At 44.0% G+C, this 17567-nt stretch overlaps 1 protein-coding gene across 4 annotated transcripts in view; it reads left to right on the forward strand.

Annotated features, from left to right (window-relative positions):
* The window catches only part of scube3 (signal peptide, CUB domain, EGF-like 3), a 94478-nt gene that overhangs the window by 17907 nt on the left and 59004 nt on the right, over nucleotides 1-17567 (forward strand). For all 4 annotated transcript variants that reach the window (XM_041856275.2, XM_041856276.2, XM_041856278.2 and 1 more), the window contains exons 2-3: nucleotides 6472-6594; nucleotides 13751-13876. In XM_041856275.2, the coding sequence (XP_041712209.1) occupies nucleotides 6472-6594; nucleotides 13751-13876 (249 nt within the window). The remainder of the gene's footprint in view (nucleotides 1-6471; nucleotides 6595-13750; nucleotides 13877-17567) is intronic.

Consider the following 17567-nt stretch of genomic DNA (forward strand, 5'->3'; position numbering starts at 1 on the left):
AATTGTAAATGATCTGGAGTTCATGACCCGGATAGGAGCATTAATGTAGGCTAAAGTGGAAATGTGAGATTCTTTCGTTTTAGTTTTTAATGAATATTAATCACCATAGAGCCTTAGAATCCTTAATTTTTATTTTTTATTTTATTTCACCTTTATTTAACCAGGTAAGCCAGTTGAGAACAAGTTCTCATTTACAACTGCGACCTGGCCAAGATAAAGCAAAGCAGTGCGATAAAAACAACAACAACACAGAGTTAAATATGGAATAAACAAAACGTACAGTCAATAACACAATAGAAAATCTATATATAGTGTGTGCAAATGTAGTAAGTTATGACGGTAAGGCAATAAATAGGCCATAGTGCAAAATAATTACAATGTAGTATTAACACTGGAGTGATAGATGTGCAGAAGATGATGCGCAAATAGAGATACTGGGGTGCAAATGAGCAAAATAAATAACAATGTAAATAACAATATGGGGATGAGGTAGTTGGGTGGGCTAATTACAGATGGGCTGTGTACAGGTGCAGTGATCGGTAAGCTGCTCTGACAACTGATGCTTAAAGTTAGTGAGGGAGATAAGAGTCTCCAGCTTCAGAGATTTTTGCAGTTTGTTCCAGTCATTTGCAGCAGACAACTGGAAGAAATGGCGGCCAAAGGAGGTGTTGGCTTTGGGGATGACCAGTGAGATATACCTGCTGGAACGCATACTACGGGTGGGTGTTGCTATGGTGACCAATGATCTAAGATAAGGCGGGGATTTGCCTAGAAGTGATTCATTTATAGATGACCTGGAGCCATTGGATTTGGCGACAAACATGTAGTGAGAGCCAGCCAACAAGAGCGTACAGGTCACAATGGTGGGTAGTATATGGGGTTTTGGTGACCAAACGGATGGCACTGTGATAGACTACATCCAATTTGCTGAGTAGAGTGTTGGAAGCTATTTTGTAAATGACATCGCCGAAGTCAAGGATCGGTAGGATAGTCAGTTTTACGAGGGCATGTTTAGCAGCATGAGTGAAGGAGGCTTTGTTGCGAAATAGGAAGCCGATTCTAGATTTAACTTTGGATTGGAAATGCTTAATGTGAGTCTGGAAGGAGAGTTTACAGTCTAACCAGACACCTAGGTATTTGTAGTTGTCCACATATTCTAAGTCAGACCCGCCGAGAGTAGTGATTCTAGTCGGGCGGGCGGGTGCAAACAGCGTTCGATTGAAGAGCATGCATTTAGTTTTACTAGCGTTTAAGAGCAGTTGGAGGCCACGGAAGGAGTGTTGTATGGCACTGAAGCTTGTTTGGAGGTTTGTTAACACAGTGTCCAATGAAGGGACAGATGTATACAAAATGGTGTCGTCTGCGTAAAGGTGGATCTGAGAGTCACCAGCAGCAAGAGCGACATCATTGATATACACAGAGAATAGAGTTGGCCCGAGAATTGAACCCTGTGGCACCTCCATAGAGACTGCCAGAGGTCCAGACAACAGGTCCTCCGATTTGACACATTGAACTCTATCTGAGAAGTAGTTGGTGAACCAGGCGAGGCAGTCATTTGAGAAACCAAGGTTATTTAGTCTGCCAATAAGAATGCGGTGATTGACAGAGTCAAAAGCCTTGGCCAGGTCGATGAAGACGGCTGCACAGTACTGTCTTTTATAAATCGCGGTTATTATATCATTTAGGACCTTGAGCGTGGCTGAGGTGTACCCATGACCAGCTCGGAAACCAGATTGCATAGCGGAGAAGGTACGGTGGGATTCGAAATGGTCGGTGATCTGCTTGTTAACTTGGCTTTCAAATACTTTCGAAAGGCAGGGAGGATGGATATAGGTCTGTAACAGTTTGGATCTAGAGTGTCACCCCCTTTGAAGAGGGGGATGACCGGGGCAGCTTTCCAATCTCTGGGGATCTCAGATGATACGAAAGAGAGGTTGAACAGGCTAGTAATAGGGGTTGCGACAATTTCGGCGGCTAATTTTTTAGAAAGAAAGGGTCCAGATTGTCTAGCCCATCTGATTTGTAGGGGTCCAGATTTAGCAGCTCTTTCAGGACATCAGCTATCTGAATTTGGGTGGGGGGGCATGGGCAAGTTGCAGCGGAGGGTGCAGAGCTGGTGGCTGGGGTAGCCAGGTGGAAAGCATGGCCAAGGGAATTCTCGATTATCGTAGATTTATCGGTGGTGACAGTGTTTCCTAGCCTCAGTGCAGTGGGTAGCTGGGAGGAGGTGCTCTTATTCTCCATGGACTTTACAGAGTCCCAAAACTTTTTGGAGTTAGTGCTACAGGATATACATTTCTGTTTGAAAAAGCTAGCCTTTGCTTTCCTAACTGATTGTGTATATTGGTTCCTGACTTCCCTGAAAAGTTGCATATCGCGGGGGCTGTTCGATGCTAATGCAGTACGCCACAGGATGTTTTTGTGCTGGTCAAGGGCAGTCATGTCTGGGGTGAACCAGGGGCTATATCTGTTCTTAGTTCTGAATTTTTTGAATGGGGCATGCTTATTTAAGATGGAGAGGAAAGCACTTTTGAAGAACATCCAGGCATCCTCTACTGACGGAATGAGGTCAATATCCATCCAGGATACCCGGGCCAGGTCAATTAGAAAGGCCTGCTCACTGAAGTGTTTTAGGGAGCATTTGACAGTGATGAGGGGTGGTCGTTTGACCGCAGACCCATTACGGACGCAGGCAATGAGGCAGTGATCGCTGAAATCCTGGTTGAAGACAGCGGAGGTGTATTTAAAGGGTAAATTAGTCAGTATAATATCTATGAGGGTGCCCATGTTTACGGATTTAGGGTTGTACCTGGTAGGTTCCTTGATAATTTGTGTGAGATTAAGGGCATCTAGTTTAGATTGTAGGACGGCCGGGGTGTTAAGCATATCCCAGTTTAGGTCACCAAGCAGTACGATCTCTGAGGAGAGATGGGGGCAAGCAATTCACATATGGTGTCCAGGGCACAACTGGGGGCTGAGGGGGTTCTGTAGCAAGTGGCAACAGTGAGAGACTTATTTCTGGAAAGGTGGATTTTTAGAAGTAGAAGCTCAAACTGTAGATTGCAACTCCGCCCCCTTTGGCAGTTCTATCTAGATGGAAAATGTTGTAGTTCGGAATGGAAATGTTTGAATTTTTGGTGACCTTCCTAAGCCAAGGTTCAGACACTGCTAGAACATCAGGGTTGGCAGAGTGTGCTAACGCAGTGAATAACTCAATCTTGGGGAGGAGGCTTCTAATGTTAACATTTTACATTTTAGTCATTTAGCAGACGCTCTTATCCAGAGCGACTTACAGTTAGTGAGTGCATACATCATTTTTTATATTGGCCCCCCATGGGAATCGAACCCATAAACCTGGCGTTGCAAACGCCATGCTCTACCAACTGAGCTACATCCCTGCCGGCCATTCCCTACCCTACCCTGGACAACGCTGGGCCAATTGTGCGCCGCCCCAGTGCCTTAGATCACTGCACCACTCGGGAGGTATGCAAGAAACCAAGGCTTTTACGGTTACAGAAGTCAACAAATGATAGCGCCTGGGGGGTAGGAGTGATACTGGGGGCTACAGGGCCTGGGTTAACCTCTACATCGCCAGAGGAACAGAGGAGGAATAGAATAAGGATACGGCTAAAGGCTTTATGAACTGGTCTTCTAGTGCGTTGGGTACAGAGAATAAAAGGGGCAGATTTCCGGGCGTTGTAGAATAGATTCAGGGCATTATGTACAGACAAGGATATGGAAGGATATGAGTACAGTGGAGGTACACCTAAGCATTGGGTAACTATGAAAGAGATAGCATCACTGGAGGTACCGATTGAGCCGGACTCTGCGTGTATGGGGGGTGGGACAAAGGAGCTCTCTGAGGCTGGTTGAGCAGAACTTGTGGCTCTACAGTGAAATTGTATAATAAGAACTAACCCAAACAGCAATAGGCTAGGCATATTGACATGGGAGAGAGGCATAACGCAATCACAGGTATTATTTGAGAGGGCTGAGACAACAACTGGTAATGGCGACGAAAGTTTGGGCTGAGGCTAAATGGATAAACAGGATGGGGTACCGTGTAAAGGAACAGTCCAGCAGGCATTAGCTGTGTAGCTGAGTGATCATAAGGTCCAGTGAACAGCACTAAGTAAGTCCGGGAGCAGTTCGTAGGCTGCTACAGCACAGGCGAGCAGAAGGCACGGCAGTTGATTGCGTGTGCTAGCGGGCCGGGGCTAGCAGATGGATCTTCGTGGTCGTCGCAACGGGAAGCCTGTTGAAACCACATCAGACGATTACGTTAGCAGACCAGTCGTGATGGATTGGCGGGGCTCTGTGTCGACACTAGGAGGTCCCGTCCGGTTGACAGAGAGGTAGATAGCCGGGAGATGGGCCTGTCTCGAGGCTGGCTCAAGGCTAACTGATACGTCGGGCCAGTGGTGATTAGCCAACAACAGCCATTCGGTTGCAGCTAGCTAGTTGCGATGGTCCGGTGTTAAGGTCCAGTGATTCAGTGATTCCGGCAGAAAATCCGATATGCTCTGGGTCGATAGCACGCTGTGCAGACTGGCCGATAATTGTCCAGGCTAGAGCTGGCTGGTAGGTAGTGCAGGCCACGGACAGTGGTGAAGACCGCTAACGGTGGCAAATAGCAAGTAGCTAGTTAGCTGGCTAGTTTCAGCCGTAGGTTCTTGATAAAAATAAAGAAATAATAGAATCCGTTCCACATTGGGTGAGGCGGGTTGCAGGAAAGTATATTTAGTTAAAGGATGGAAAGTTAGAGAGAGAAATATATACGAAAAAAAAAAAAAACAGGCTATTTACATGAGGACACAACAGAATACACGACCGTACTACTACGTCATCTTGGAGACCTGACTAAAAGATGAATATGTTTTTACTCGACTATCAAAGGAACGTTGTCCTATTCATCCTTCAGGATAATCAGTGAGGAGAAAATATCTAGCTTGTGTTTCTATCCCTGAGGATTCCCATTGTTACCACTTCATATAAATCAATATGGATAAATAAATTACTTTGAGCCTTTGGGACTTGTGGTATTGCAAATGCTTGTGTGACTGAGAAAAGTATTCTACTAAACTCCTGTAGTCAACATGGCTTGGGATGGGGACAGATTTACAGATTGCGCAATAAAAATGTAAAGGTAATTTCCGATTGAGCCGACATATGCAGCGTCTACCATGAATGCATTCTCCGCTGACGCGGGAGCTTTTAAATTTCAATCTCACTGTAACGCTGAACTTCTGCGATACAGATTGAATAGAGCCAGATTAAAACATTATTTTCTAATTTAACCTCAAAAGGTCAAACGTGTGTGTAGTTGGCCTTACAGACTTCCCTTGGACAGGAAAAAATAAAAGCTTCTCCAAGGATTATTGAGACCTGACCTCTCCAAAGAACAGCATGGGTTTTTAATGTCATTGTCTTCTGTGGTCAGGCCCATGGAAGTGATGGCCTATGGCTCCCAGGGTAGATGCTAAACTAACAGGTCTCAGATTGCAGGCAGTGTACTCCTGGGATCAGTCCTCCGTGACCCTGCAGAGAGAGGACTTGTGATAAGGGTCGATATTGGAAGCTGTGTAAACCTTGTTAAGCTTTTCCCCCCTGCGAGCAGGGGTAATCCCAAACACCTGGGCTGGTTAACCGGGATCAGGTGGGATTAGAGAGGAGGGGGCCATAGAACCCACTCTGCCCCCACTTCACTCCGCAGTTCCCTGTTTTAATCAAGCCCATAATTTCACTTTTATGATAATATTTTATAAAAGATTGGGATTTTTACATTATCCTTTATTCATAAAGTATTGAAATTGATCTCAAACTAATATCCTATTTTTCCTGAGTTTATACGATTTCCTGATCACATCCCTGATTATACTTTTCTGGACTTCATCCTTCACTCTAACCTAACTCTGGTCCATGACCATGGCAGAGGGCTATCTATCCTACCATCCCAATGAAAACATTGACTTTTTACTCAATTTCTTGACCCGTGTATCAGAGGTACAGGTTATCCAAGCCAGCAGCCAGTCAAACAGAGGTTCATCACAGGTCAATCAATGATAGACTGTTTATTTACACGTTATAGTAATTAGTCAACTGCTTGTTTATTGTTATGAAGCAATCGGTTCTTCAAAAACGCATGAATTAACTGTTTATTTGTACAAGGGTTTCCGAGAACTATTAAGCTGTCAAACATACCACAGTGTAGCGGGGTTTATTGAGCTGAGTTGTTTTGTCTTTATCAAGTGTGACTGCTTCTATTCTCATGGTGGTCTGTCTGTCTGACAAGGTACTTTACAGGGGTTGTATATCCACAGTAAACATCCTATATGGTGAATACCTTGTCAGATTGATGATTGACCCTCCTCCCCTAATGTACACTACATTAGCCACTTGGGGAAATTAAACATTGTTAGTTGTTATTGTCCTTAGACGTCACTGTTCCCTCCATCTCTCCCTCTCTGTCAGATGTGGACGAGTGTGCAGAGCAAATTGACAACTGCAGCATCGATGCCATCTGCCAGAATACGCTCAAGTCATACAAATGTATCTGCAAGTCAGGCTACAAGGGGGATGGCAAGCACTGCGAAGGTAAGGTGTCAGAGACGCACACACACACACACACACACACACACACACACACAATTTTATACTTTACATGTCTTATTGGCTTTAAAACTTTAAAGCTGGAATCCTTCATGGGGAAACTGCCACATCCATTTGGGATATTACAACAACAAAGAAGTTACTGCAAACAACGAACACTGTTTTTTTCCCTCTGACATCATTGCATGCCCGATAGAACAGCAGAATATGTACTGCAATTTCATTTACCACACTGCTCGACGCACCTCACCTCTGTTTCGTCCACAAAACAAAAACAATAATAAAGGTGCTGGGGCGGACAGTGGCGCTGTTTTCCCTAATCCATCTTTAAATCCCAAACTCACCTGAAGAGTGAGGATAGAGATGCTGTGTAAAAGGAGAGAGAGGACAGAGATGCTGTGTAAAAGGAGAGAGAGGATAGAGATGCTGTGTAAAAGGAGAGAGAGGATAGAGATGCTGTGTAAAAGGAGAGAGATGATAGATGCTGTGTAAAAGAGAGAGAGGATAGAGATGCTGTGTAAAAGGAGAGAGAGGATAGAGATGCTGTGTAAAAGGAGAGAGAGGATAGAGATGCTGTGTAAAAGGAGAGAGAGGATAGAGATGCTGTGTAAAAGAGAGAGAGAGGATAGAGGTGCTGTGTAAAAGGAGAGAGAGGTTAGAGATGCTGTGTAAAAGGAGAGAGAGGATAGAGATGCTGTGTAAAAGGAGAGAGAGGATAGAGATGCTGTGTAAAAGAGAGAGAGGATAGAGATGCTGTGTAAAAGGAGAGAGAGGATAGAGATGCTGTGTAAAAGAGAGAGAGAAGATAGAGATGCTGTGTAAAAGGAAAGAGAGGATAGAGATGCTGTGTAAAAGAGAGAGAGAGGATAGAGGTGCTGTGTAAAAGGAGAGAGAGAGAAAAAAAGACAGGTGCAGCCGACTGCTCTTTTGTGTCAAAGATTAAATGAAGCAGTACATTTCGTACACGTTAGAGAAGAGAATTAAGATAGCGGTTGAAAAAGCAATCAGAGGCCTCTGTCTGCCAAGAAGTCAGGAAAGTTTCCATAACCCTGTTTTTGTAGTAGGGAGTGTTCAAAGCCTCTGGATCGTTATTTCCCCCTGTTTTTATTAGTATTACTGCAGAACCATATTCACAATGTCACCCCCCTAAGATTATTCTTAAATGTATTTGATTGTGTTTTTCATGGCTGTTTGCCTTCAGGTTATAAGTGCCCACTTGAAAGTCTAAACTGAGGAGAGAGTAGAGCGCTGATGCCTGAAAGAGTCTGTGCCTCTCTCTCTTCATTAGCAGCATGTCTGTAAAGACTCCTCAAGGCAGATAAACACCATAAGTGTAGTTGATGGCCATGAGCTGCCTGCCTCTCCTATACTGACTGTGGTAAATAATCATAGCAGGTATAAGGCAGTGCAGTACAGCACATGGCTGTTGGTCCTGCCCAGGTTTCTACACAGCGAGTTGTTATTGACTTTACCTGGTTTAAACTAAGGACAGGAGGAGTATGGCCTGAAATAAAATGTATGATCGCGATTTGGTTGAATCTCTTTGCCAATCATCAGAGTTTACATTACTGTGATTATTGTCAACTGTTAACCGATCCGTAATGAAACCATTGACTAGTAAGATTTTTAAAAAATTGTTATTACATAAATCATTTTCAAAGACAAACCTGCTGTTTTCTGCTACGGGCAACAAATCTGGTATTACTGAAACAAACCTTAAACCCTGGCAAAACATGGGCCAATGGGTTCAGCCGCTTGTACAGTTGAAGTCGAAAGTTTACATACACTTAGGTTGGAGTCATTAAAACTCATTTTTCAACCACTCCACAAATGTCTTGTTAACAAACAATAGGTTTGGCAAGTCGGTTAGGACATCTACTTTGTTCACAAGTAATTTTTCCAACAATTGTTTACAGACAGATTTGAAAAAATTATTGTAGACCTCCACAAGTTTGGTTCATCCTTGGGAGCAATTTCCAAACACCTGAAGGTACCACGTTCATCTGTACAAACAATAGTACGCAAGTATAAACACCATGGGACCACACAGCCATCATACCGCTCAGGAAGGAGACGCGTTCTGTCTCCTAGAGATGAACGTACTTTGGTGTGATAAGTGCAAATCAATCCCATAACAACAGCAAAGGACCTTGTGAAGATGCTGGAGGAAACAGGTACAAAAGTATCTATATCCACAGTAAAACGGGTCCTATATCGACATAACCTGAAAGGCCGCTCAGCAAGGAAGAAACCACTATTCCAAAACCGCCATAAAAAAAACTGACTACGGTTTTCAACTGCACATGGGGACAAAGATCGTACTTTTTGGAGAAATGTCCTCTGGTCTGATTAAACAAAAATAGAACTGTTTGGCCATAATGACCATCGTTATGTTTGGAGGAAAAAGGGGGAGCTTGCAAGCCGAAGAACACCATCCCAACCGTGAAGCATGGGGGTGGCAGCATCATGCTGTGGGGGTGCTTTGCTGCAGGAGGGACTGGTGCACTTCACAAAATAGATGGCATCATGAGGAAGGAAAATTATGTGGATATATTGAAGCAACATCTCAAGACATCAGTCAGGAAGTTAAAGCTTGGTCGCAAATGGGTCTTCCAAATGGACAATGACTCCAAGCATACTTCCAAAGTTGTGGCAAAATGGCATAAGGACAACAAAGTCAAGGTATTGGAGTGGCCATCACAAAGCCCTGACCTCAATCCTATAGAAAATGTGTGTGCAGAACTGAAAAAGCGTGTGCGAGCAAGGAGGCCTACAAACCTGACTCAGTTACACCAGCTCTGTCAGGAGGAATGGGCCAAAATTCACCCAACTTATTGTGGGAAGCTTGTGGAAGGCTACCCGAAACGTTTGACCCAAGTTAAACAATTTAAAGGCAATGCTACCAAATACTAATTGAGTGTATGTAAACTTCTGACCCACTGGGAATGTGATGAAAGAAATAAAAGCTGAAATAAATAATTCTCTCTACTATTATTCTGACATTTCACATGCTTAAAATAAAGTGGTGATCCTAACTAACCTAAGACAGGGAATTTTTACTAGGATTAGATGTCAAGAATTGTGGAAAACTGAGTTTAAATGTATTTGGCTAAGGTGCATGTAAACTTCCGACTTCAACTGTATATGCTGAGGTGGAATTACAGCCTTTGCTATCATAACATTTGCCTTGTGATTGTGGAAGAAGAAGTGTGGAAATTGAGATATTAGGATAGCTGTACAAATATACTCTTCCTGTGTTGCTTCTCAGTTCTTTCTGCAACGGTACACACATTAGAAGATTACTCAAATCAAATCAAATGTATTTGTCACATGCACCGAATACAACAGGTGTAGACTTTGCCATGAAATGCTTACTTATGAGCCTTTTCCCAACAATGCAGAGTTAAAAAGTAAGAAACATTAGCAAAAAACAAGTAACACAATAAAATAACAATAACGAGGCTATATACAAGGAGTAGCAGTACCACGTCAATGTGCAGGGGTACGAGGTAGTTGAGGTAATTGAGGTAGTATGTACATGTAGGTAGCGGTAAAAGTGACTAGGCAATCAAGACGTGGAGAGTGTGAAAGTGTGTCTATGTGTGAGTGTGTGTGGCGTCAATATGCATGTGTGTGTGTATTTTGTGTTTGTGAGCGTATGTGGTGTATGAGTGTGTGTTTGTGTGTGTGTGTGTGTGTGTATGTGTGTGTTGGAGTGTCAGTGTAGTATGTGTGAGTGTGTGGGTAGAGTCCAGTGAGTGTGCATAGAGCCAGTGCAAGAGAGTCAGGGCAACAAAAAAAAAACAAACATACAAAGCCATTTGATTAACTGTTCAGCAGTCTGATGGCTTACTGGTAGTATATGTAGTGTATGTTTGTAAGCTATCGCATGTCTTTGTTATCCCCAAGTCATGAGTGAAAATATACTATAATTGTTTTATGCATAAGCAATTTGAAAGAGTAGTTGAAATACAAGAGGGCAAGTCTAAACTCAGTCCAAACTCAAAATGGAGCATCCAGTCCAACTAGCTGATGTGTCTGTCTATCATCTACTCTCTATCCCACGTCAGGTACAGGATGAGGATTATTTCTATTGGAGGCTAAAGGAGCTATTGTCCCTCATACGGTAAAGGGATTATCATCTGCAGAGGCCTCATTATGACCGTAATGATGCGGAAACAATCTGATTTGAATGACTGACACACACACCAGACGCTCCTTTTCTCCCTCACACACTCTCATATACTCACACTACACCAGCCCAGAGCGCCCTGTAGGTGATGCTTGGATATACTGCATTGCATTTTATAAACTGGGTGGTTCGAGCCCTGAATGCTGATTGGCTGACAGCCGTGGTATATCAGGCCTCCTGTAGCTCAGTTGGTAGAGCATGGCGCTTGCAACGCCAGGGTTGTGGGTTCGATTCCCACGGGGGGCCAGTATGAAAAATGCATGCACTCACTAACTGTAAGTCGCTCTGGATAAGAGCATCTGCTAAATGACTAAAATGTAAATGTATACCACCGGTATGATTTTTATTTTATTTTTACTGCTCTAATTACGTTGGTAACAGTTTATAATAGCAATAAGGCACCTCAGGGTTTGTGATATATGGCCAATATACCACGGCTAAGGCCTGTGTCCAGGGACTCCGCGTTGCGTCGTGAATAAGAACAGCCCTTAACCGTGGTATATTGGCCATATACCACACCCCCTCAGGCTGTATTGCTTAATTATACTGTATGTTTTTGCCTATGTCTCTGCAGGTGTACCCATACAATAACACTAAGGTTGAGCATTCTGTATTCAACATTAGAATTCCATTGAAATACATAAGCATGTATACATAAAGACTGTTAGTGTTTCTACCCTGCTAATAGAGGTCCTTAGAGTCCTGCTGAGAGAGGGGGAGATAAATAAAGCATAACAGGGAGACAGGATAATAATACATATTGATGTACTTGTTCTATATGTGGTACTTGTTCTTCTGTTGCTGTTGAGTCCTGACTCATGGTGTGTGGAGGGAACTTTGGTCCTTAGTGTGGTCTCAGGTGACGTGCTGCTCTGAGACACCCGTTGACATGCTGGCAGACACGAGACTGGCACACACACCTTGGCAGTGGCACAGCCTCTGTCTGAGGATGCCAAGGAGGTTGTCTGGGAGAGCAGGGAACAGGGAACATGACAGGCTGGTTCAGAACCATTCTATCCACTCAATCTTCTAGTCCATCAGCATGAGAACCACTGCACTGCAGCATCATGCCTCAGTGCCTGTTAGCAGTCCCCTGACCAAGTCATCACAGAAACCGCTCTCTCTCATTTTCTCTCTCTCTCTCTTTCTCTTTCTCCCCTCTCTCTCTCCCCCCTCCCTTGCTCTCTCTCTTTTCTCTCTCTCTCTCTCTCTCTCTCTCTCTCTCTCTCTCTCTCTCTCTCTCTCTCTCTCTCTCTCTCTCTCTCTCTCTCTCTCTTGCTCTCTCGCTCTCTCTCTTGCTCTCTCGCTCTTATTGTCTCTTCCTCTCTCTCTTGATCTCTCTTTCTTTTAACCCCTAGAACATTACTTAGTTTTTATCTCACTGGTATTGCCCATGGAATAAATCCACCAGTTTGATAGGAATTTGATGGTGCTGCATTTAATGTGAATTAGTCAAATTGGTCTGTAACAGACTGAATAGTGAACAGACTGAACAATGGTGTTGGGTGGATATAATCATGTTGATCTTGAGAAATGTCAGTGTTGTGAACAAGAGGGAGGAAGCCTCCTCTCGTTGAGGGAATAAGATGCTCTTAGCCTGGGGTAGATGAGAGTAAGACTGGCATTAGTGTGTCTCCTGTGTGACATCATGGGATGGAGCAGCAGAACGTTGTGGTGGCAGGCAGCTCTGGGAGTTAGAGGGAGAGTGCACTGGTCCAGGCTCAGCCCATTGCTGTCGAGTCAAATCAAGCACTGAGGCATCTGTACCAGGCAACTACAAAGAGGAGCCGAACCACCCAGATCATTGGCCCTAAATGGGTCAGAAAATAAGAGATGGGGTGCATCTCCAATTCCGTCTGTCTCCCTGCCTGTCTGTCTCCCTGCCTGTCTGCCTCAGCTCCCTACCTGTCTTCCTCAGCTCCATGCCTGTCTTCCTTAGCTCCATGCCTGTCTCCCTGCCTGTCTACCTCCATGCCTGTCTCCCTGCCTGCCTGTCTCCCTGCCTATCTGCCTACCTCCATGCCTGTCTTCCTGCCTGTTTGCCTCCCTGCCTGTCTGCCTACCTCCCTGCCTGTCTCCCTGCCTGTCTCCCTGCCTGTTTGCCTCCCTGCCTGTCTGCCTACCTCCCTGCCTGTCTCCCTGCCTATCTGCCTGCCTCCATGCCTGTCTCCCTGCCTGTCTGCCTCCCTGCCTGTCTGCCTGCCTCTCTGCCTGTCTCCCTGCCTGTCTGTCTCCCTGCCTGTCTGCCTCCCTGCCTGCCTCCCTGCCTGCCAGCGCATCACCAGAGCCTCTTCAGCCACCTCCACAACAGGCCACTCTACTCCTCTGTCATCTTTATGTTGCTCGCTGACTGGAGTATTGGTTCAGCTGCACGTCTGCTTCTCCTCAGTATTACTCATGTCCTTTGCTTCTTTCTTTCTTTCATTTTTCTTTCTTTCTTTCTTTCTCTCGCTCTCTCCCACTCCCTCTCCCTCTCCCCCCTCTCTCTCTCCCACTCTAACTCTCTTTCTCTCTCTCTATCCTACCATCCATCATCTCATCTATAATATCACCTTGTGTTCATGGCCACATTCACATTCCCCATCCACACACTGTACCCCCAATACACTTAATGTACTGTACCCTCTCTGCCTGCTTCTAAAGTTTGAGAAAACTTCACTTACTCTGTCTGTCTACCATTATTTATAGAACATTGCAACACTGTATATTTCCCTTTTTATCTTATGCTCTTGGATTTGTAGTACTTATGCGGATTTCATGAGGGATACATGCACCAATGTTTCGGACTAAAATGCAAACTATTTTTGAAATAACATACTCCTTAAACGTCTTACAGGTAGCTACGTTTGTCATATCGATCTCTGAGTCCAAACATTGGGTGGTGGGGTGCAGGTCAAACATTAAAAGCCCATAGTCCTAACTCATCCCTCTGTCTCTACCTCCCTGCAGATTTAGACGAGTGTGCGAGTGAGTACAATGGTGGCTGTGTCCATGACTGCATCAACATCCCGGGGAACTACAGGTGCACATGCTATGACGGTTTCCGCCTTGCACACGACGGACACAACTGCCTCGGTGAGTGTGTGTTAGCTGATGATCAGCTTTATGACATTTTAGTCATTTAGCAGACACTGTCATACAGAGCAATTGCATACATTTACATACTGGTCCCAGTGGGAATCGAACCAATGACCCTGGTGTTGTAAGCACCATGCTCTACCAACTGAGCTACACGGGATCTTGTGTCCTTTCAGTCACTTTGCTTAGCATAGCCCAAGGAGAGAACTAAAGTACTGCCTACAGAAGGTCCCTGAGTAGGAAATGCCTGGTTTCCATTCAACTGCACATGTGCAAGTCCTAAACATTGAACTTGACATAATTCATGTTGTTGCATGAATTAATCTTCCAGACTGGATGTCTATCATACCTCAGAAAAGGACTTTGGGGGAGGGATCATTTATTTGTCAGGGCTAATGTGTGATGTTTAGACTACTACTGTAGTTCACTTCTGGCAGACGTTTCCTGGTCCCACATAGCAGGATGAAACTCTCACGCCTTCTGTTTTCCACATACAAAAAAAGCCCCCTGTTTTTTCAACAAGTCTGGGTAAAAATAGTGAATTTATGAAGAGCTTGACCCTGGGCTCAGGGCTCTGAGTGAGCTGTCAGTGGACCGTACTTTCTCATGGTTTAATATTACACCAGTGTGCCATTCATATTAGCCCCTTAGAGCACACATTCAACTTAAAAGGCTACAAAATTAAGGGAAAGTAATTCTGCTCAGCTGCTTAGCATAGCCACCCTCTCACCTCTCTCCTCTCCCTTCTCCCCCTCTCTCCCACAGTCTCTCTCTCCCTGCTCCAAAACCTCAAGTCAAACCTGGCTTCTCCTCAGACAGAAACATTTTATTTGAACCTCATCATAAAACATTTGAACCTTTGATGTTGTTTGTTGCTGTGTGTTGACCGTGAATGAGAATAGCAAGTGTGATATGATATAACTACTCATATTTCATAGACAGGTTATGTGTTGACAGATGTCTCTCTCTCTAATCTGTCTGTGAATCCTGTACTGTCTCTTTAGGTATTATTGTTGGTTTACAAAATGCTTCATTGGTGATAGGATAGAGTGATGTGTTGGTGGTGAATTAGATCAGTGTGTTCTTTCTTACACGCTAACATGAACAGTAGATAAACTATTTCTCAGCACAACCTACAACTTTACTTATCAACACGGTAAACATGCCATGGACAGTCAACAAGGACTCATATCTATTTCTCATGCCCTTACAGAACTGAAAGTAGCAAAGTGTCTCCGTAGACTGATAAACATGTACAGGCTTGAGGGGGCCGCTGTCTGCCTCGCTTTGTTACGCCAGTTTCTCTCTCTCTCTCTCTCTCTCTCTCTCTCTCTCTCTCTCTCTCTCTCTCTCTCTCTCTCTCTCTCTCTCTCTCTCTCTCTCTCTCTCTTTCTCTCTCTATCTCTTTCTCTCTCTCTCTCTCTCTCTCTCTCTTCCTTCACACACACACAAGCGCACACAACATGCATAGTCTGAAGCAGGGTTATTTTCCAAGTCATTTAGCAGAGCCCATTTATTTGTGTGTGGATCATTTGCTTTGCCTTGCATGCAGGTGTGTATCTGTGGTTATGGGCCTGCTGCCTCTTCAGGCCATGCTTCCATCAATCCCTTTGATATACAGTCTCTTCAGAAAGTATTCATACCCCTTCACTTATTCCACATTTTATTTTGTTACAGCCTGAATACAAAATGTATTACATTAATTTTTTTTCTCACCGATCTACACAAAATAGCCCATAATGACAAAGTGAAAAAATGTTTTTAGAATTCTTTGTGAATTTATTGAAAATTAAATACAGAAATATCTAATTTACATAAGTATTCACACCGGTGAATCGATACGTGTTAGAATCACCTTTGGCCACGATTAAAGCTGTGAGTCTTTCTGGGTAAGTCTCTAAGAGCTTTGCACACCTGGATTGTACAATATTTGCACATTATTCTTTAAAAAATGATTCAGGCTCTGTCAAGTTGGTTGTTGATCATTGCTAGACAGCCATTTTCAAGTCTTGCATTAGATTTTCAAGCCAATTTAAGTCAAAACTGTATCTAGGCCACTTTTTTTCAAAAGAAAAAACTCCCTAGTCTTTGCCGATGACAAGCATACCCATAACATGATGCAGCCACCTCCATGCTTGAAAATATGAAGAGTGGTACTCAGTGATGTGTTGTGTTGTGTTGGATTTTCCCCAAACATAACACTTTGTATTCAGGACATAAAGTTAATTTCAGTTTGACTTTAGTGCCTTATTGCAAACAGGATTCATGTTTTGAAATAGTTTTATTCTGCACAGACTTCCTTCTTTTCACTCTGTCATTTAGGTTTCTATTGTGGAGTAACTGGAATGTTGTTGATCCCTCCTAATTTTTCTCCTATCACAGCCATTAAACTCTGTAACTGTTTTAAAGTCACCATTGGCCTCATGGTGAAATCCCTGAGTGGTTTCCTTCCTCTCCGGCAACTGAGTTATGAAGGACGACTATATCTTTGTAGTGACTGGGTGTATTGATACACCATCCAAAGTGTAATTAATAACTGCACCATGCTAAAAGGGATATTCAATGTCTGCTTCCCCCCCCCCATCTATCAATAGGTGACCTTCTTTGCGAGGCATTGGAAAACCTCCCTGGTCTTTGTAGTTGAATCTGTGTTTGAAATTTACTTAAAGACAATTGTATGTGTGGGGTACAGAGACGAGGTAGTCATTCAAAAATCATGTTAAACACTATTTTTGTCCCCCAATGGTTGTGAGTAACGTGGATGAATCATTATTGTATCATTGAATCATTTTACCTCCATTAGAAACAATACAATAACACACGCAATGAAACATATTTTTATTTTTGTTGCACACATTCAACGATTAACAAAAGTAAAACATATGTATTTAGCGATGAACTCTTTTGATCAAATCTTTTGAGTGGGTCAAGTATTAACTAAATGGTGCTGAAAAGGTTTCTAGCTTTCTAGTGTCGCCTATTCTTTCCTAGCAATTACCCTAGCCTAGTCTTCTGGGCTTGATGAGAGTTTGGAGGATTTGGGAAGAAAACTGTCTTATACATCCCCGCTCTGGAATTCTAAGTGATTCATTCTTACCACAGAAGCATGAGAGGAAGAGGCATTGTGGCGGTTTCATGTTCCCCCTTAACTTCCTAGAGGTTTAAGCGCCTTTGGCCCCCTTCGATAAGATTAGTTCTATTGGCCTGTAACTGGAGTGGCTGTGCAGATGGTGCTCAGAGAAGCTCAGACCTAATAGAGGCTCTGGCTAGTGGGCTGGAGAGCAGACTGATACCTGGACAGTATCACTGTAATCAGTGAGTCACTCACTCCTAGACCCACCTGATCCGATCCTCCGAAGTTCACTTGTATAAGACATGAGGTTGATGATCCACATGCTTAGGTTGGCTTTGACTCCCTCACTCCTCTCTCACACGTCCCTGGCCCCTACTCTCCTCTCCTGTTGCCCTCTCTTACACGGCCCTGGCCCCAGCCAGCAGGGGGTGCTGTGTCTGCTAATCAGTCCAGGGGCCGGGTTGGGATAGACAGGGAAAGGGGAAAGGGGGATACCTAGTCAGTTGTGAGTCGCTAACAAGGCGTTCTCCTGGCCCCTGCCGACCGACCCGCACCACATGTCCTTGTAATTGGCCGCTCTAGCAGTGTTAATGATGTTGGGCGGCAGGTGGCAGA

The sequence above is a fragment of the Coregonus clupeaformis genome, chromosome 30 (genome assembly GCF_020615455.1).
Source record: "Coregonus clupeaformis isolate EN_2021a chromosome 30, ASM2061545v1, whole genome shotgun sequence".
Classification (NCBI taxonomy): Eukaryota; Metazoa; Chordata; class Actinopteri; order Salmoniformes; family Salmonidae; genus Coregonus; species Coregonus clupeaformis.